Consider the following 19,062-nt stretch of genomic DNA (forward strand, 5'->3'; position numbering starts at 1 on the left):
GGGGCCCTCTGACAGCGCTGGATCCCGCCCCGACTTCATTTCTCTCCCAGGTCCCTAGCTTTTAGGGAGCCGGGAGGGACCGGACGGATTCTGGGAGCGTAGATCTATCTAGAGCTGGGAGTGATCTCTGAGGCTGGGTAGCCCCACTGCCTCATTTCACAGAAGAGGAAACTGAGGCAAGGAAGGGAGAAAAGAGTCAAGCCAGGAGATGAATGCAAACCAGGTCTTCTAACAGGTGTTTCTCTCTCCCTTCCAGCTGCTGCTTCCAAAGTCTCAGTTCGCTCCCCCACCCCACCCCCAGCTCTGCCCTGCCCTGCCCAGGCCAGCACTTCTGACCACTCCATCAGAGGCTTGGAAACGGCTCTGTCGCCCTTCTCCCTGCCTCCGAGGGACGGGCCATGCTGCACCCGTGAGCCCATCCTCTCGGGTCAGGTTTGCACAGGCAGCCACCTGGGCCCCCTTGCCGCACCAAAACCCACCCCAGGAACTCCCTGGAGGCTCCTGCTCTCCTTTCCTCATCCCTGCCGCCATGACCTTCTCGGAGATCCTAGAGAGGGTGGGCAGCCTGGGGCCCTTCCAGATCCTGCACGTGTTTCTGCTGTCCTTCCCGGTGCTCTTCATGGCCAGCCACAACCTGCTTCAGATCTTTACGGCAGCCACGCCGCCCCATCACTGCGTGCCAGCACACAATGCCTCCTCCCTGGCCTCAGCCCTGCCCGTTGGGCCCAATGGGGACCCCGACAGGTGCCTGAGGTTCACCCATCCTCTGGTGGAAGGGCCGCTGGGCCCCTCCAACACCACCTTCCCCAATGGGACCTGGGCCCACACGGAGCCCTGCCTGGATGGCTGGATCTACGATAGGAGCATGTTCACCTCCACCATCGTGACGGAGGTAAGAAAGTCCCAGACCTGCCCCCCCACCCCCGTTCTGCCGGCCTCCGAAAACCCAAATGCCTCCCTCCGCACTCTAATAATAATAATAATAGTAGTAGCTAGCCTTTCCAGAGCACTTTAAGTAGGTCCATATACTACCTTGTTTGATTCTCACAAATACTCTGTGAAGTAGGTGCCAATATTATCCCCATTTTGCAGGTGAGAAAGCTGAGGTTCAGATTGCTGAAGTGATTTGCTCAGGGTCATGCACCCAGTAAGTGTCTGAGGTGGGATTCTAACCTTGGTCTTCCTGACACCATTATTACTCCCATTTCCATAAAGACTGTGCTTGCAACCCTGTGAGATGGGCAGTAGAATCTCTATTTTACAGGTGAGATAACTGAGGCTCCAAGACTGCTTAGTTGGCTTGTCCAACCACAGTCACATCACTGCCAAGTCAGCTTTCCAACCTGGATTCGATGAGCATTAAATTTCCTTCCAATTCAGACAAGTCTGTGATTCTAAGTTGTCAAGACCTGAACCCAGCTCCTCTTCCTCCCCCCTCAGTGCTCTTTCCACTGAGGAGCCCTGGACTTCAAGTCAGGAGGAGCTGAGATCGAATCCTGCCTCAGACACTTCCAGCTGTGTGACCCTGGGAAAACTGCTTCACTCTCTGGGCCTCGAGCCCCTCTTGGGTCAAAGTAAGGCAGCGCTCGTCCTTTCCAGCTCTTCTTCTCACTTCCTCTCTTGGTGCCTCTTCTCCCCCTCTGTAAATGGCCCAGCTCTGCCCCATTCTCTGCTTCTTCTTGACGTCACCCCCCTAATCCGATCAGGTGATTTGGAGCTGCAAGTGACCTTAGAGTTCAACCCTCTCATTTGATGCTGGAGGAAAGTTGGAGTGCCTCTGGAAATGCGGGGCCTGGATTCAAATCTTGCCTCTCTCATAAGTATGTGACCTGGGCAGGTCTCTGGGCCTCAGTTTCCTCATCTGTAAAATGGGAGAGTTGGGCTGCCTGACCTCTGAGTTTCCTTCCATTCAAGATCTAGGAGCCCCTCTTGGGGCTCTCAGTCCCAGCTCTCCTAGCCCCTCGGGTCCACCTCCTGAGACAGGCAGCCCATCTCTGGTGATCTCAGGGAGGGAAACGCCTGTCACAAAGAAAAAGGTCAAGGCAGCTGGTCCTGACTCCCCTTCTCCTCTAAACTCTCCTCTGCATCAGAAGGGCCACGGTCTTCCCGGGCAAGCCCCATCCCCTCTCTGAGGCCGAGCTCTTCCCTCTGTGCAGGAAGGGGCTTGGACCAGACCACCCCTAGAGTCCCTTCCAGTCCTAAGAGTCGGCCCACCAGCTCTAATCTCAGCCCTGCTCTGGGTCCAGGGAGCTCCCTGGGCTCAGCCCCTGCCTGAGTCTCTGATCACCAAGCTTCCCTGGCCTAGGTAGGAGCAAAGCCCCTTTCCCTCAGGTCAGCTGATACACTCTTGGAATTTTTCAGCAGGAACTTAGGGGAAAAAAAACCATAAGAAAAAGTCTCAAGCTTACAAAGGACAAGTGCAGAGCATTAGGGCCTCACCCGACAGTCGGAGGAGCACAGACCAGAGCTGGAAGGGACCTGAGAGGTCGAGTCCAGAACTCGGGACCCCAGGGCTTTGATGCCCTGCCCCCCACAGCCTGCTACCTCTCTCACCAAGGCCGGGCCCCAGACACAACAGCCACCCGGGCCCGTCTCCCATTCTGACCCCTCACCTTGGGGTCTCTGGGGTCTGGGGTGAACCATCTAGCTCAACCTCCTCAAATTATAACAGGGAAAACTGAAGCCCAGAGAGGGAGGGGACCCGAGGTCATGCAGGCTCTGCCACGGGGCAGGGACAAAATCCAGACTCAGGCCTCCTCACCCAGAGCACACAAGGCACTGGCCTGGGAGGTCGGGAGACAGGGAACCTGTGTCCCTTCTCTGCTGCTTGCTGGAAAGGGGAGGGCGGGCCGGCCACATTACCTGCCTAAGCATCAGGTCGGTCCCCGAGGAACCTTGGGCTGGCGTGGGGGAGGGGTGTGTAAAGCTCATCCTAGAAAAATGGGAGGTTGTGAGGGGCGGGTGGGGAAGTGCATCCGGATCCCTTCTAGGTCTGATTGTATCCCTACAGGGAGCGTCCCAGTGAGGAAACCCCCTGCACCAATATAACCCCTACGTGACTTTTAGTCTTAGTGGCCTGGGCCCTGAGAAGTTCGGGATCTTGCCAGGGTCACCCCTCAGTATGTCAGAGGCAGCTCTCCGTTAAAATATCCACTCCTTCAGAGTAGGGCACCCAGCATGGGGCCTGGTATACAGAGGGTGCTTAATAAATGCTTGCTGGTTGACCCATTGATCCCAACCAGGGATAAAAGGCCAGCCTGGTATCTACTGTGCAGTGGAATATAAGCTCCTTGTGGGCAGGGATTGTTTGTGCAGATCCCAACATAGAGCCTTCCCATGAGAGATATAGAATAAATGTTTGTTGGCTGATTTTTACCACCCCCTTCCTCACCATTGAGCTATGATTGAAAAATCACATGATTCAGCTCTACCACTGAGGCCAAGCCTCTTCCCCTCTCTGGGCCTCGTTTCCCCATCTATCCAACGGCAGTTTGGAGACTGCTTCCATGCCAAACTGGGAGCTCTGAGGCGGGGAGGGCAATGAGGGCTTTACTCAGGAGATGGACCTGAACTGGACCTTGGAGTCTGAAGGCAAAAGGACCAGATCAGTGTCCCAGTGTGGTTTGCCCATGGCTCAGGTCTAACGGGGTCACTGCTCTTCTCAAGAAGCTTCAGTGGCTCCCGACGGCTTCCAGGATGAAACGCAAACCCTTTTGGCGTTTAAAGCACTTCCGAAGCCGGCAGTCCAGGCTTATTGCACACGATCCCCACCCCCGCGCTCTGTTCCTGCCAACCTGGCCTCCTCAATCCACCCCTCATACCCACTTCAGTGCCTGCACACATGGTCTTCTTCCCGCCAGCAACGCCGTCCCTCCTCTCCCCTGACCTCCAGGATTCTCAGCTTTTTGAAAGGTCAGGCGCCTCTTCCCTGGGAGAGTCCCCCGCTGACAGGGCTTTCTCCTTCCTCTCACTTTGGATGATGGCCCCTAGCAGAATGTCTGGTTTTTAAAGGCGGGAGCTAGTTTTCATTTTTCTTTGTTTCCCTGCACACAGTAAGTATTTAATAAATGTTAGCTGAATTTAATTGAATAGCTGTTTCTCAAGAACAGTGTGTTGGGAGGCAGCTAGGTGGCACAGTGGATAGAGCCCTGGATTCAGGAGGACCTGAGTTCCAATCCGGCCTCAGACCAGACACTTGACACTTAATAGCTGTGTGATCCTGGACAAGTCACTTAACCCCAATTGCCTCACAGGAATGAAAAAAAAAAAAAAAAGAAGAAGAACAGTATGTTGGAGGGGGGCTACCACGTCATTGATTGGGCACAGAAATGACCAAGGTCCAGGAAAGAGCAGTTCAAAGCACGTTGTATTCAGAGACTCTTCAGGGGTTCTGGGTCAATCATTCTGTTGAACTGGAGAGACCAGAAACCAGAGGAAGGAGAGGAGAGGAGAAAGGCAAGAGCCCCGGGCTGTGCCCAGGTCTGGTTAGCATGCCCACCAGACCGCCAGCAGGCCATTCCTGAAGCTTTTGCCTCTGACTCTGGATTTCAGTTGAACTCAATTGAACATGTGCTTATTAAGGACCTACTGAATGTGAAATATTGAGTATATTGAGTATTAAGGCCCTGTGCTGGCTGTAAGGGACACAGTATCCAAAATAGAAGGCGTCCCTGCCCTCAGGGACCTTACCTTCGGAGATGCCTGGTGGTGTGTGGGATGGAGGAGCGGACAGAGCAACTGGGCAACCCCAGGAAGTCACCAAACTTGAGCCTCAGTATCCTTACTTATAAAATGGGGATCATAATAACACCTTCTTCATTCATGATCGGTACAAGGCTCCAATGAGGTCGTTAATATTTATAAGTCACTTGGCACTAGATAAATGTTAGCCATAATTACTATTATTATTATTATTGTTAAAAAGTTTATATTGGGGAGGAGGCTGATTCTCCTGAGTCCCTTACTCAGAAGTGGTGTTAGCCAGTGAGTCACCAAGCATTTATTAAGCCCTTACTATGTACCAGTCAGTGGAGCCAAAGAAAGGCCAGAACGGGGTCAATGCCCTCAGGGACCCCACAATCCAGTGGGGGACACGCCAAATTGCTGTGGCCTTAGAGGACACGGGGAGGATAAATGGCTCTCGGGAGGACACCGTGAGGGGCGGGGGCCAGGAAAGTCCCCTCACAGAAGGTGGGATTTGAGCTTAGCCTTGAAGGGAGCTGGAGAAACAGCTAATGAAGGAAAGTAGAAGGGAAGGTGTCCTGCTCTTTCTGGGTGAGTCTCAGCGAAGCCCACGTCCAGTCAGAATGCTTCTGGGCGTTCGGAGAGGGGAGGACCGGGAAATCAGGGGCAGGATGCCCGCCAAGGCCAAGGGGCAGGCCAAGCAGAAGAGTCGAATGGGGCTTGATGGAAAGAGCCCAGGCCTTGAAGTGGGCTGGGGAAGGCGCCCGGCGAAATCCCAGCTATGCCCACGGCCTCCCCTCTCACGGCTTCACTTTCTTCATTAGCCAAAGGAGAGGTCTGGGCCGGACGCTGCCTGAGACGCTCCTTCCAGCTCTAACCTTGGCGACCTGCGGGTCTCTCTTCTCTGCAGTGGAATTTGGTGTGTGACTTCCGCCAGATGAAGGAGATGGCCCAGTCCTTCTACATGAGCGGCATCCTGATTGGAGGGATTGTGTTTGGCGGCTTGTCGGACAGGTGATGCAGGGCCACGGCCCTCTTCCACCCCAGGTCCCGGGCCCAGCTTCCCCACCCTGCTCCCAACAAGGAAAGGCCCCTAGGATTCCACTTTCCCGCCAGCCCTGGGCTCCCCTTTTCTCTCTCCGGCCATTCCCGTGGCCTCCAGAAAGGCCTGGGCAGGTGAGCTCCCGGGGGCTTCTGGGCAGGAGGTCCCTCTAGCCCTGACACAGTATGGTCAAGGTTACCTGGGCCCAGGCCCCTACGATGCTGCAGGCGGCCAAGACACTAACCTGAAGAAGTGGCAGAGAATCACTCATTAACCCAAATGTCTAATTGCAAATCATTTCAAAACAACAATTAGCAGCAGGGTGAAGTCCCAGGAAGGAGTTACACGGCTGGGCCCCTATTAGCGGAGGCCCAGGGCAGGCCCCTGTTCTCTGCCAGTGGGGGGGGGGGGGGGGGGGGGGGGGGAGGCAGTTCAGCACTCTCCCTTTGGCCTTCTCTCCTTCCCGGGGCAGGTTTGGCCGAAAGCCCATCCTCACCCTGTGCTACTTAATGATGGCGGTCAGTAGCACCTGCTCAGCCTTCTCGCCCAACTTCCTATCCTACACCATCTTCCGCTTCTTGGTCGGATGCAGCCTCTCAGGCATCACCCTTAGCACCGTGATCTTGTGTGAGTTGCCTTTGCCCAGTCTCTGACCATCAAAGGACATGGGGGAAGGGGACAGCTCAGGACTTTGGGGGAAGCCAAGGGGAAGATGGTCAGAGGGCTGGGAGAGAGCTGCCCTAGGGCTCAGTAAGGTCACAAACCAAGAGCCAAGAAGGGCTCAGAAGCCACTGGGTCCAGCCCCCCTCATTTTATAGAAAAGGCCCAGAGGTCAAACTACACAGCCATGGGGTAACAGAGGTGGGTTTCAAACCCAGGTGCCATCACCCCCAAAGCCGTCCCTCTTTCCCCTTTGGCACTCTGACTCCCCGGCATAGATCCTGACCACTCCTCACCACTCGTGTGTCCTGGGGACCATCTCTTGCCTTCTCTGGGTCTCTGTTTGTAAAGGAAGAGGGATGGGCCACGACAACTGTTTTCAATCCATGGCCTTCCCTCCTTGGGCCTGGGCTTCTGCACACAAAGGGGGTTGGGTTAAATGATCACTAGGGCCCCTTGTTCTACATCCTGAGATTCTAGGTCTATCAGGGAATGCAGCCCATTCCCCACCTTCCATGGCTCTTTCCCCAGCCTGCTGTCTGTGCCAATCCCAGGCAGGCAGCTCTGGGGACTGTGGGTGGCTAGAGTGGATGACTGACCCAGTGCCCACCTGCTCACCCGCTTCTCCCCAGGCGTCGAATGGGTACCTACCCACGTTCGGGCCGTCCAGTCTACAATCACCGGATACTGCTACACGATTGGTCAATTCATCCTTCCGGGCTTAGCATATGCCATCACCGAGTGGAGATGGCTGCAGTTCGTAGTATCGACTCCCTTCTTCATCTTCTTCCTTTCCTCCTGGTACGTGCCCCAAGGACCTCCCTTTCCCTCTCCAATCACCTCCCCTCACACCCACGCCCCATCTGCTTCTGAGGGACCCAGAGCCCCAGCCGCAGCTGAAGCTCCGCTCTAGTCTGGAGTACTTTAGAAGGTAAGCCCCTACCCCCACCCCCCAGCCCCCAGCCCCCAAGGCCCTAGACCACTCAACCTCCCCTCCCCTGCCTCATCCCCCTAGAGTATATCTCCTATCTGAGATGGACAGCTCTGTGCAGCCTAGGATGTTAGCCCTAAAACACAAACAGGGACCCTAAGAGGCTGGGGGTCCTAACCCAGCCAGCTCCTCAGAGGGCCAGGCACTGGATGCCCATTTTCCCAGAGCCTCAGGGGCTCCCTGCTCCCCATTTCCTTGTACCCATTCCCACATTCTGTCCTCACATGCTCATGTGTGGGTTCCAGGGTATCGGAAAGTCCTTCTCTCTGGAGTTCCCCAAAGTAGCCACTGCTTGTCTTTGTCTAGCTTTCCTCTCAGGGCCATTGCCTTGATGGGTCAGAAGGTCCCCACCCCTAGTCCTCTTCCCCCACCAGGTAGAGGCAGGACAGCAGGTCAGGGAAGGGAGGAGGCCTGGCCTTCCTGGATCCTTGACAACAGTGGAGTCACTGGGATCCCGGGAGGGAACAGAAAAGAGAATAGTGCTCCAGAGGGGCTGGCGGGAGACCTGGCCACTGCTGCACCACTGGGCCTCTGGATGGAAGCGACCATTCCAGATTCCTGGGGATCGAGGCGAGGATGAGCAGGATGTTGGGAGAGGGCCTGGCCCACACATCCACCTGGACCCGAGGGACCTGGGTTTGGATTCTGGCTCTAACACCTGCTGACTGCATGATTACGGACAAGTTATGTCCCCTCCCTGAGCCTCAGTTTCTTCATCTGTAGAATAGGGTTAATAGTGCCGGTGGGGATTATTAGCTAGGCAGATTATTAGGTAGGTACCACCTACCCCACAGGAGAAGCATTACCTTAAGACCACTCAAAACTTTGGTAGTTATTATTGGTGTCGTTACTTCTTAATCTTTAAGGAAAATTAATCTGGCCTTCTGGTGGAATTGGGGAGAAGCCAGAGGCAGGGTGAGCATGGGGAGGTTGTCATGGTGGCCAGGGTGCGCGGCAGGACCAAGGAAAGTTAGAGCCAGTACTCGGTCCTAAGGCCCCCTAAAGCCTGGTGTTAGGAGCCCCTCACCGCTGGGCTGCCCGTAAGCCTGAGAACACTGACTCCATTTCTATGGAGCTGCACAACCTCCGTGCAAATACTCCACTCCTAAGAGCCCCCCATTTGTGAGCAAGGAGAGCGGGGATGTCGTCCCCTTTGGCAAGTGAGGTCACTGAGGTGAGCGGCTAAGTGACCCAGCCCAGGTAGCATAGCTCCTAAGCGCCAGATCCCTTGTGACATCAAGTAGGATGGACTGCCTGTCTCTCCCAGACCCCTAAGCCAGCCCGGGCTGTGGCCACACAGGGGAAGAGAGGGCTCCTCCGTTTCCAGCATGCAGGGCTGGGAGTCTGAGGGAGTCCTCACGCCCGTGCCCTCCTCCTGGCCTCTAAGCTGCAGCCAGGGGGGTGCGCCCACCATCCCACCTTGGTTTGACTCCGTTGGATCTGGGCCCTTCCATTGGCGGGAAGCAGTCCGGCCTCCAGCTTCAGGCTGACTCTCCCATCCCCCACATTCCTAGGAGACTGAGCCAAGCCAGAGCCCCCCCTCCCCAGGCTCCTCTGCCTTCCCACCTGCCTGGCATACCAGTCGCTCCACAGCCCCCAGGGGTCCCCAGCTGAGAAAGATGCGGCCAAGAAAACATGGCCCCTGGCTCAGAGGTTGCTTTTGGAAGGGGAAGAATGGAAAGGCAGCTTGTGGGGACAGGGCAGCAGGAGGGGGAGGCTTGGCCAGGGCAGCAGCAGCTCATGTTTCCTACCCCACCCCCACAAGCTCCCCCTCCCCCTCATCCTCCCGGGCCTGACTGGGAACTCAGAGATCATCCACTCCAACCCCACCCCCCCATTTTACAGATAAGGAAACTGAGGTCCAAAGAGAGAAAGGGACTTATCCCAAGGACCCACAGCAAATCAGTGGCTGAGCCAGGATTAGAACCCAGGTCTCCTGATTCCCAGACCAGTGCTCTTTCCCACCCAGGTGGGTGGCTGAGTCTGTTCGATGGCTGGTCCTGACCGGGAAGTCCCCAAAGGCCCTGAAGGAGCTCCGGAGGGTTGCAGCTTTCAACGGCAGGAAGGAGGAGGGAGACAAACTCAGCCTGGAGGTAGAGGGGGCACGGGCCCTTGGGAGAGGCCCCAGGACTGCTGGGGCTGGAGGGGGGCATTCAGCAGAGGGGCTCTGGGGTGGGACCCGGGCGCTGGGATAGCCGGGAGAATGGACTTGCCCCCCGCCCGGGCAAACTCTTCCCCTTCTCCGAAGATGCCCTTTCAATGAGTGCCTGTAAAGATTAAGCTCCTGGCTCAGTAGGCGTGTGATTGGCAGCCAAGAAGGTTCATTGGGCCAGAGAAGTGGTGGCCAGGCCAGGCCAGGCATTAAAGGTTAGAGGGAGGGGGCTAATGGCCCAAATGCCAAGAGGCAGGCAAGGATCACCCTGAGTGGGACTCGTTTAAATGGGGCCTCAGAGGAGTTATTGCCAACGCCTTCACACGAGTAGGGGCCTGAGGGGCCCAGGACAGGAGGACGATGAAGGAATTGTATCAGAGTCCTTTACACACAGGAGAGGCTGAGCGCAGCCTCAGCCAGAGATGCGAGGCCCTGGGGCCGGCCTGGCCTTCCAGACCAGCCCCTTCAGGGAGTGGGAGAGAGCCAGATCACCAAGCCACCCACAGAGAGCAGGGAAGCTTAACCAGCTACCACGAGCATTCGCTAATCGCCTACTGTGTACAGAGCTTAGTGCCAAGGTCGGGACAGCGGAATGTAGATAAGCCCCAGTCCCTTCCTTTACGGATTTCACATTCTAGGATACACCAACACAGATAAGTCCCCAGGGGATAAGGCACCATGTTTCTCAGCAGGAGGCTCAAGGAAGTGCAAAGTCCAGAACCGCAGATGGTGCCTAATCCCCCCACTACCTAAGCCCCTGAGAGGCATCCTGGACAAGGGGTCAGCTAGCCAGCCTCTGCTTCAGGAGGCCAATGACCTCCAGGGGGAAGCATCGCTACTTAGGGATGGTCATTAGGAAGTTTTTCTTTATTGCATGAGATTTCAGAGAGAAGGTTACTGATGCCAGAGGGCATCAAGGAGGCCTTTCTGGAAGAAGTGGCATTTAGCTCAGCATTTAAAGCATGAATAGAAATTCAGCTCCATAGGGGTAGAAAATAGCATGAGCAAAGGCCTGGAGGTGGGAAAGTACAAGGCAGGCATCTTCAGGAAGGAGAGAGCAAAGGAGTTGGGCTGGATCCTTGAAGGTAGGGTAAATCAGGCCGCTGTATTTGCAGGCAGTAGGGATCCAGGTTCAGACCTTACACAGAGGACCGGAGCCCATCACTGTGCTGATTTCCCTGTGACCCTCTGCCTTGGGAGGGACAGCTCCCAGATCATGGGACCAAGGGTCTGGGCAGATTCTAGAGCTCAAACCTTCAGGCTGAGCCCTCAGAAGTCCTGGGAGAGCCCAGCTCCCATCATGAGGCAGGGCCGGCTCATTCTAGAAGGGCACATGTCCAAACTAGCCCACAGTCCCATTCCCTGGGGTTGCTCCTCTGCCCAAGGTGCGGGAGGACGGGGCAAAGACTCAGAACACGGACGCGAGAGCATGGAGTTCCTGGTCTGCCCTTGATTCCTGAGTTCTAGGTTAGAGCCCAGATCCTCCTCTTCTCTCTCTCTGTCGTCCTTTGTCCCCGTCACCATGCTCACCATCATCTCTGGGCATCCCACTTTGATGCTCACTGGAGGCTTGGGATTTGCCAAGGGTTCCCCAATCCCTTATGCTTTTTGAACCTCTCAGTCAAATTGGAACAATCCTTGCAAATAGACTGGCCAGACTGTCCTTATTTTAAAGAAGAGGAATGCAATCCCATGATTTACCCACCATTACCTATGCTTGTCCAGTGAGGATGACTTGGAGCTGTTGGTTGCCCAGTCCAAGGAAGGCCCGATCAGAGAGTTCATTCAGGCCATCCCAGGACCTTCCCTAACATTCTGGAGAGAAGGTTACCACTGAGGATCAGTATTACCCTCTAGGAAATGGGAGGGATTGTGGAGTTGGGGGCAGGGTTTATACACTCAGGAGTCCTATGCCCTGGGGAACTGGGTTCGATGCCCATTGGAAGAGTATCTCAGGCACCCCAGTCACAGCGGCTCCTAGGAAATGTGCTGAGTGTAGTATTTCACACACACAGGATCCCTTCGGGACAGAGAAGAAGGAAAGAATCGACCCCTACCCCAGGCTGCAGTATTATTTTTTGTTTGTTTGGTTTGTTTTGTTTTTTTAGGCAATTGGGGTTAAGTGAATTGCCCGGGGTCACACGGCTAATAAGTGTCAAGTGTTTGGTCTGAGGCCGAATTTGAACTCAGGTCCTCCTGACTTCAGGGCTGGTGCTCTATCCACTGTGCCACCTAGCTGCCCCTGCAGTATTCTGCAGGTACCTGTGACCCAAGGTAACTAACCAGGGGCCTGGCCCTTCTCTGCCCCCAGGAACTGAAACTCAACCTTCATAAGGAGATCGCCTTGAGCAAGACCTCCTACAGCGTGCTCATCCTCTTCCAACACAGCATCCTGCGCCGGATATCTTGCTGCAGCTGTCTCATTTGGTGAGCTGGACATCCTGAAGTGCCCAGGAACTTAGCCTGCCTCCCTGGGTGGTCAGAAACAAGTCACTTGTAATGCTAGTGTTCTGCTACTGCCCCTCACCCACCCACTTACATAAAACCCCCGTAAAATTTTGGAGGGACTCTCACACAGTCTTTCTGACTCAAGCCTCCCATTTAGTGATACGTCTGTTTCTGGTTCATTTTTCTCTCCCCAAAGGGCTTTCGGTTCCCCTGCAAGTACTCAGGCTAACAAGACATTGAATATAGGACAAATTTTTATGTAACCCAATAAAAATGCAAAACAGGCTGACTTACAAGTCCTTTCTCAGGAAAATTCTTCTCCCTTCCCACCCCCACCCCCGGGCTAACAAGAAGAAGGCTGTAGCTAGGGAGTGCCACATTACACAGAGGGCTAGGCCTCAAGTCAGAAAGACCCAAATTCAAATCCAGCACCAGACACTTAGCTGGTTGACAGTGGGCAAATCACTTCACCTGTCTGCCTGTTTCCTCACCTGTAAAATGGGGGTCATAATAGCACCTACCCTGCAGGGTTGTTGTGAAGACCAGATGAGATAATGGTTTTAAAGCATTTGGCATATAGTAGGCACCATATAAATGCTTATTCCCTCCCTTATAGATTTGTTCCTCCCTGCTCTGGGTCTCTATCTCCTCCCCTGGCTCCATCTGGGACTAGCTACTCAATGCATGTAGTTCCCTAGGGGTGCAGGGCTGTCTCCAGGACCAGTGTGCAATTCATTCTCTTCCAGAGATTTACACGGTGACTCCAAAATCCTCTGCTCCCTTCTGCTATGGTCTCTTATGTCCCAGAGGGCTAAGAAATTCTTCCAAATGAAGGGGACAACAGCATTTACCTTCACGTGGATAATCCACACATTCTTTCTCAGCCTCAGTTTCCTCATTTAGAAAATGCAGATGATAATAATACCCACTTCATAGGGTTATTGTGAGGATCAGATGAGATCACATCTGCAAAGTGGTTTGCAGACTTTAAAGTATTTTATAAATGCTAGCTATTAGTTATTTGTTATAATATTATTATTATTATTATTATCTTTGGCTCCAGGCTTACCGCAGCAGGGACTGGGCAATTGTGCTTTCCCTATGTGTCCCAGTCATGCTAATAATCAAAGCACATAAAAAATTTTTAAAAATAATCAAAGCTCATGTTTCTATAGTGTGGCATGGTTCACAACCCTCTCGTGAAGTAGGAAATACATTTTTACAGATGAGGAGACTGAGTCTCTAGGATTACACATCAGCCAAGGGTGACACAGCCAGGAAGCGGGACGAGCGTGATTTGAGGCCAAATCTCTTAACTTTCCACCTCCCTGAGAGCCCGTGGGCTCTGGTGATTCCTACTGGCTGCTGTTAGCCAGCCTAGATCTTCACCTCTCCAGGTTTGCCACGGGATTTGCCTACTACAGCCTGGCCATGGGCGTGGAAGACTTTGGAGTCAACATCTACATGCTCCAGATAATTTTTGGTGGCGTTGACGTCCCAGCCAAGTTCGTCTCTGTCCTCTGCCTGAGCTACGTGGGCCGCCGGATCACCCAGGGTGCCTGCCTCCTCTTGGCTGGCACTGCCATCCTGGCCAACATCTTTGTGCCCTCAGGTGAGAAGGTGGGAACCTGGAAGAGGAAGGGGACCTGAGGCATGATTGAATCCTAGGAGTTAGGCAAATTCAAGACAAAGATGCAGAGACTCATAAAGGTTAGTGATTTATCCAAGGTCACACAGCTTATAAATAACACAGCTAGGATTAGTACCTGGATCTTCTGACTTGAAACCCTGCACTTTAACCACCACCCCACTCTGCCTCTCAAGAGTCTCTAGCATGTGTTGGCCTCAGGCTAGCCCAGAATTTCATTGTCGGACAAAGACCCATTCCTGGGCAGTGCACCGGCAAACCTAGGAAGGAACAATAACGTGTTCTGTGTGTGTGGCTCCCAACCTGTGAGTTCATCATTGTGGGGCACTACCAAGAGCAGAACTTCTTCCACAAGTAGACAAGCAACTCAGCGGTAGCTTAGAGTCTTAGAAAATTGTCCGGGGTCCTGAGAAGTAAGTGACTTACCCAGGATCACTCAGACAGTGAATATCAGAGGAAGGCCTTCCTGACTCCAAGAGCAGCCCTCTCATAACCAAGCTTGCTCTTATTTTAATAATAATAATAATAATAATAATTACAGATATTACTGTAGCACTTTAAGGGTTTCAAAATACTTAGCTTGCGTTCTCACAGTTGAGTGTCTCAATAACCTGATGAGGTAGGCACTAGAGGTATTATACCCATTTTACAGATGAGAAAACAGAAGCTTAAAGAGGTGACCTGATTTACCCAATGGCACACAGCTGGTATGTATCAGAGGCAGGATTAACACCCAGGCTTCTCCTGCCTTGCTACAACATGGGGGTTGTCAGCCCCATCTAGATTTCGGAGGGTCAGAGCTCCAGCCTCTTTACCTTGTTCTAGCTCCGCTCAGATCTTTGGTTCTCTCCACTAAGGGAATTCAAATGCAAAGAGAAAAATAGTCCCTGCCCATCCTCAAGGAGCTTACACTCTAACGAAGGAAGACAACATGGAAAAGGAAGAGACAGGGAAGGGGTAAAGGTGCCTGACTCTGAGGAAATCCAGAGGGAAGCCAGGAGAGGAGTGAGACCTGCAGAGGCTTTAGGATGACGGGTCGGGAGAGGAAGCCAGCTCCAGCCCTGCCAGTCTGCTATTTACTTTGTTGACAGGATAACTAGCCAGGTAGATCACAGGAATGTTGTAGAGACGATAGATAGATAGGTGACGGATGGACAGATAGATAGATAGACAGACAGACAGACAGATAGACAGGATAGACAGACAGATAGATGGATGGATAATGGATGGACGGATGGATAGATAGACAGACAGACAGATAGACAGGATGACTAGCCAGGTAGATCACAGGAATGTTGTAGAGATGATAGATAGATAGATAGATAGATAGATAGATAGATAGATAGATAGATAGATAGATAGATAGATAATGGACGGATAGATATTAGATAATAGATGAATAAATGTTGGAGAATAGATAATAGATGAATAGACAGATGATAGATAAAAGATGAAAAAATAGATGATAGATAGACAGATAGATGTGAGAAAAAGAGAGACAGAGACAGAAACAGAAACAGAGAGAGTTCACCTGGATTCACCAATGTGAATTCTGTTCTTATAGAAAAAGTGGAAAGGTGTGAGCTAGACAGTAATACTATTAGAAGTCCAAGGGCGCATTTTCCTAGTGATCCCCCCTCCCCTCATTCCCTAAGCTCAGCCCAATTTAACAATCACTTGAAGACTATTTAGAGACAGCTAGGTGGCAAGGTAGAAATCTTCCCTCTGGCACTTCCAAGCCATATGATCCTAAGCAGGTCATTTTTCTGCCTCAGTTTTCTCAACCATAAAATGAGGGTAATAATAGCACCTATCTCCCAAGGTTTTTGTAAGCGCCACATGGGATAGCATCTACAAAGCAGTTTCATTATAAGTGCACAGTAGAGAGCATTAGATTTGGGGACCTAGGAAAAGGGGGAAAGGGTTCAAAGCTGCCAAAGGGCAGGAGCAGGAGGCAATGGTAGCAGAAGCTATTGGGAGCCCTATTGAGCCCCTTTCATTGGAATCTAGAACATGGTTTGAGTCCCAAGCTTCGAACCTGGCACCAGCCTAGGTCTAGAACATACTGGGAATTCCTTTGTCCAGAGTCTAAAACCCAGCCCCCAATCGTGCCCCATCTCTTCCCCGAGCCCCCTGACTCCAGCCTCTCAGCATTGTCGCGTCCTTCCTCCTGCCCAGACATGCCGATAATACGGACCAGCCTCGCTGTCTTTGGGAAGGGATGTCTTTCCAGCTCCTTTAACTGCCTCTTCCTGTACACCAGCGAGCTGTATCCCACAGTAATCCGGTAAGGGCCAGGGTCCTGGGCTAAGCCAAAGCAGAAAGGGGGCAGTTTGAGCCCTGGGCGCCATCACTCTCCAAGCTTGCTCCCTTTCTACCTTGCTCCCTACAGCCCCAGCCCCACCCCCAGCCTCCTACTCCTGCTCCTTCCAAGGTCCTCCCAGACTACATCACCTGCCAAGTTGGGGGGAGTTTCCAGAAGGGCAGCCTTGGGGATTTTGCCCCAGCATGGCCCTCTTCCTTTTAGGGAAGTAAAAAGGGATGCCCTACACACCCCTGCCACACACACCCACACCCTACCAGGCACCAGAATCTTTCCCCTACCCAAATAATTTATTATCTCCCCAAAAAGACACTGGCCTGACAAAGTCCCAAGGACCCGGCAGACAGAAGAGTGTAAGTGAGGGAGACGGTGTGAAGCCGCTTGTTGACCCATTCCCCATTCTCTGTCCATCAGTCAAAGAGGAATGGGCCTGGGCAACCTCTGCGCCCGAATGGGCAGTATGATAGCCCCGCTGGTGAAGATCACAGGCGAAGTGATGCCTTTCATTCCAGCCATCATCTATGGGGTCGTTCCCATTCTGGGGGGCATATCTGCCTTCTTCCTGCCAGAGACCCTCAACACGGCCCTCCCAGAGACAATAGAAGATCTCGAAAGACGGTCAGCCTACCTTCCCCTCACGGCCCCACTGACACCCAGAGGGATCCCCACTCCTCCTCAGTGCCCCTGCCTTGGATGGGGGGGAGAGACAGAGGCCCCAAGGTTTGCCAGAGCAGACTCATTCCCAAGGGGAAACTGAGGAAGGCTACTTGACTACCGGGTTCTGCCTCTAGTTGAGGCTTCAGGGGTGGTCTGGGAGGCAGGAAAATAGCTGTGTGGTCCCTCCTACCAAAGGGAGACTCAGAAGCCATATCCGGTGAGGACCCCCTCACACTCCCACCCCCAAGACAGCATTATGAGCAGCCCTCTCTCCCCTCACACACCAGCAGAACACTCTCTCCTTGGCCTCACTTTTATCCCGTTCTCTCAGTCATCTGACTCATGCAGAAGAAGCACTGACAAAGTTGGGAGTAGGGGTAAGGGGGGATGGGAACGTAGATGAATTGGGGGGTTCAGCCCAGGGCCTATATCCCCCTCAATGAGGGTGACCTTAGGGAGAGATCGGGAGAGGTGTTCTGAGTTTATGCTTTCTCCCCTCCCCCCAAATTCTCAGGAAAAAGCCAGAAGAAGAGACAGAGATTCAGAATATCCCTCTGCAATCCTGTGAACCTGAAAAAGGGACCAGCTGAGAGAAGCATGATGGACGAACAGGAGGCCCCCTTTCCCCATCCTCACCAAGAACAATGCTCATCCCCTGGCTTATCCCCAACCCGGCATGGGCTCGGACTGACCTTTGCCACCCCCATCCTAAGCCCTTAGACAGAGCCATTCTGGGCCTCTGAGTGCCTGAGACCCTCCACAGGGACTGGACAAAGGGAGACAGGAACTCTCTGCCCCGTGCAGTGTTCTCCCTGCCTCTGTCTCTGATTCTCTGTCTCTCTAATACACACGCATATGCAAGCCTCTTCCCATCAGCCCAACTCATAGGATGGGAAGATGTAGATCTGGGGGGGGGCCCTTAGGAGAGACAGGGGCAGCCAACAAAGGGAGTGAGCGTGGAGGCCAAGGAACCCGGTTTTAATCTTGCATTTGCCACGCTACCTGGGTGACTTTGGACAAATCAGGCCTCAGTTTCCTCATCTGTCAAATAAAGAAGTTGGAATACATGACCTCTATGGTCTCCTCCAGCTCTAAATCTATGTCCCTGTGTGACCCCCCCCACCCCCAATTCATGGACAAGGAAAAGGAGGTCGAGTGACCAAGTGAACACCAGTAACTAAACCGAGAATTGAATCCAAGCCTTCTGTCTCCAAATCCCTGCACCACACTGCTGACTCCCTCTGCCCAGGCCACCAAAGAGGCCTTTGGTCGGGTCGGTCTTTCTGGAGCCCTGCTCAGACATCAACTCCCCCAGGCCTCTGTCTCCCCTCTCCACCGCCCCAGCACTGGTGCCCTCTCCCAGACCCTTGGCAGCAGCACCAAGGCCTGCCCCAGGAACCTTGCCTTCCTCCCCAAGAGCATTAAAGGCTTCATAGTGACAGGGCCTGGGGGTGAGGGCTGACCATACCTATATGAATAGGCTGGATACACTGTATATATGTATGTATGTATATATGTATGTGAGAGAGAGAGAGAGAGGAAGAGAGGGAGAGACAGAGACAGAGACAGAGAGAGACAGAGAGACAGAGACAGAGAGAGACAGAGAGAGAGAGAAGGAGGGAGGGGGAGCGCTAGAATAGCCCCCAAGCAAGCAGGAAGCTCCCTGCTTCACTCTCCACCAAAGAATGGGGGATTCTTCATGTGCATGCAGGAAATGGGGGATTCTCTTGCAAAGACCAGGCCCCCTGGGGGCCAGTGGTTCCAGATTTTTAAAGCTGTGTCTGTGAACAGACAACCACATTCTATGAGCAACAGAAGACCAGAAGCCCGAGCAGACATGAACAAAATTTTTAGTGTTCTTCTCAAATAAAAATTCCAACCAATTCCAGATGAATTGTATCATTGCAAGAATTAGAACCAAAGAATGTCAAAGCCAGAATCAGGGGGTCCTAGAATTAGAGTTGGACAGGACCTCAACCGCTTCCTCAGTCAACCTCTTCATTTTGCAGATGAGGAAACTGAGGCCCAGGGAAGTGAAATGACTTCCCCAAGATCACTCAGATCGTAAGCTCACAGCTTCTCTGATGGTGGAGCCAATCAAGCGTTCATGGTCTGCCTTGGGCCAGGGACCGTGTGCTAAGAGCTGCTAACACCAAGTGAGAAGAATGAGGCACCCCTGACTCACGCTGGGCTTAAATTCTAATAAGGTAGACAGCAAATACAGTATGGTGGCGCCATAGTGCATAGAGTGCCAGGCCTAGAGTCAGGAAGACTCCTTTTCGCCAATTCAAATCTGGCCTCAGACGCTTACTAGCTGTGTGATCCTGGACAAGTCACTTCATCTTGTCTGCCTCAGTTTCCTCATTGGTAAAATGAGCTGGAGAAGGAAATGGCAAACCAGTCCAGGATCTTTGCCAGTAAAACCCCAAATGGGATCACAAAGAGTCCGTCATGACTG

At 53.1% G+C, this 19,062-nt stretch overlaps 1 protein-coding gene across 1 annotated transcript; it reads left to right on the forward strand.

Annotated features, from left to right (window-relative positions):
- The first annotated feature begins 529 nt into the window (after nucleotides 1–529).
- LOC114040706 (solute carrier family 22 member 8-like) lies at nucleotides 530–18,066 on the forward strand. The gene is made up of 11 exons (XM_027858854.1): nucleotides 530–892; nucleotides 5,594–5,697; nucleotides 6,198–6,352; nucleotides 7,018–7,186; nucleotides 9,346–9,469; nucleotides 11,840–11,955; nucleotides 13,374–13,588; nucleotides 15,803–15,911; nucleotides 16,362–16,565; nucleotides 16,885–16,981; nucleotides 17,854–18,066. Exons 1-11 carry the CDS (start codon nucleotides 530–532, stop codon nucleotides 18,064–18,066), a joined length of 1,869 nt encoding a protein of 622 aa, XP_027714655.1.
- Nucleotides 18,067–19,062: the final 996 nt, after the last annotated feature.

This window comes from Vombatus ursinus, unplaced genomic scaffold (assembly GCF_900497805.2).
Source record: "Vombatus ursinus unplaced genomic scaffold, bare-nosed wombat genome assembly UNPS02013931.1, whole genome shotgun sequence".
NCBI lineage: Eukaryota > Metazoa > Chordata > Mammalia > Diprotodontia > Vombatidae > Vombatus > Vombatus ursinus.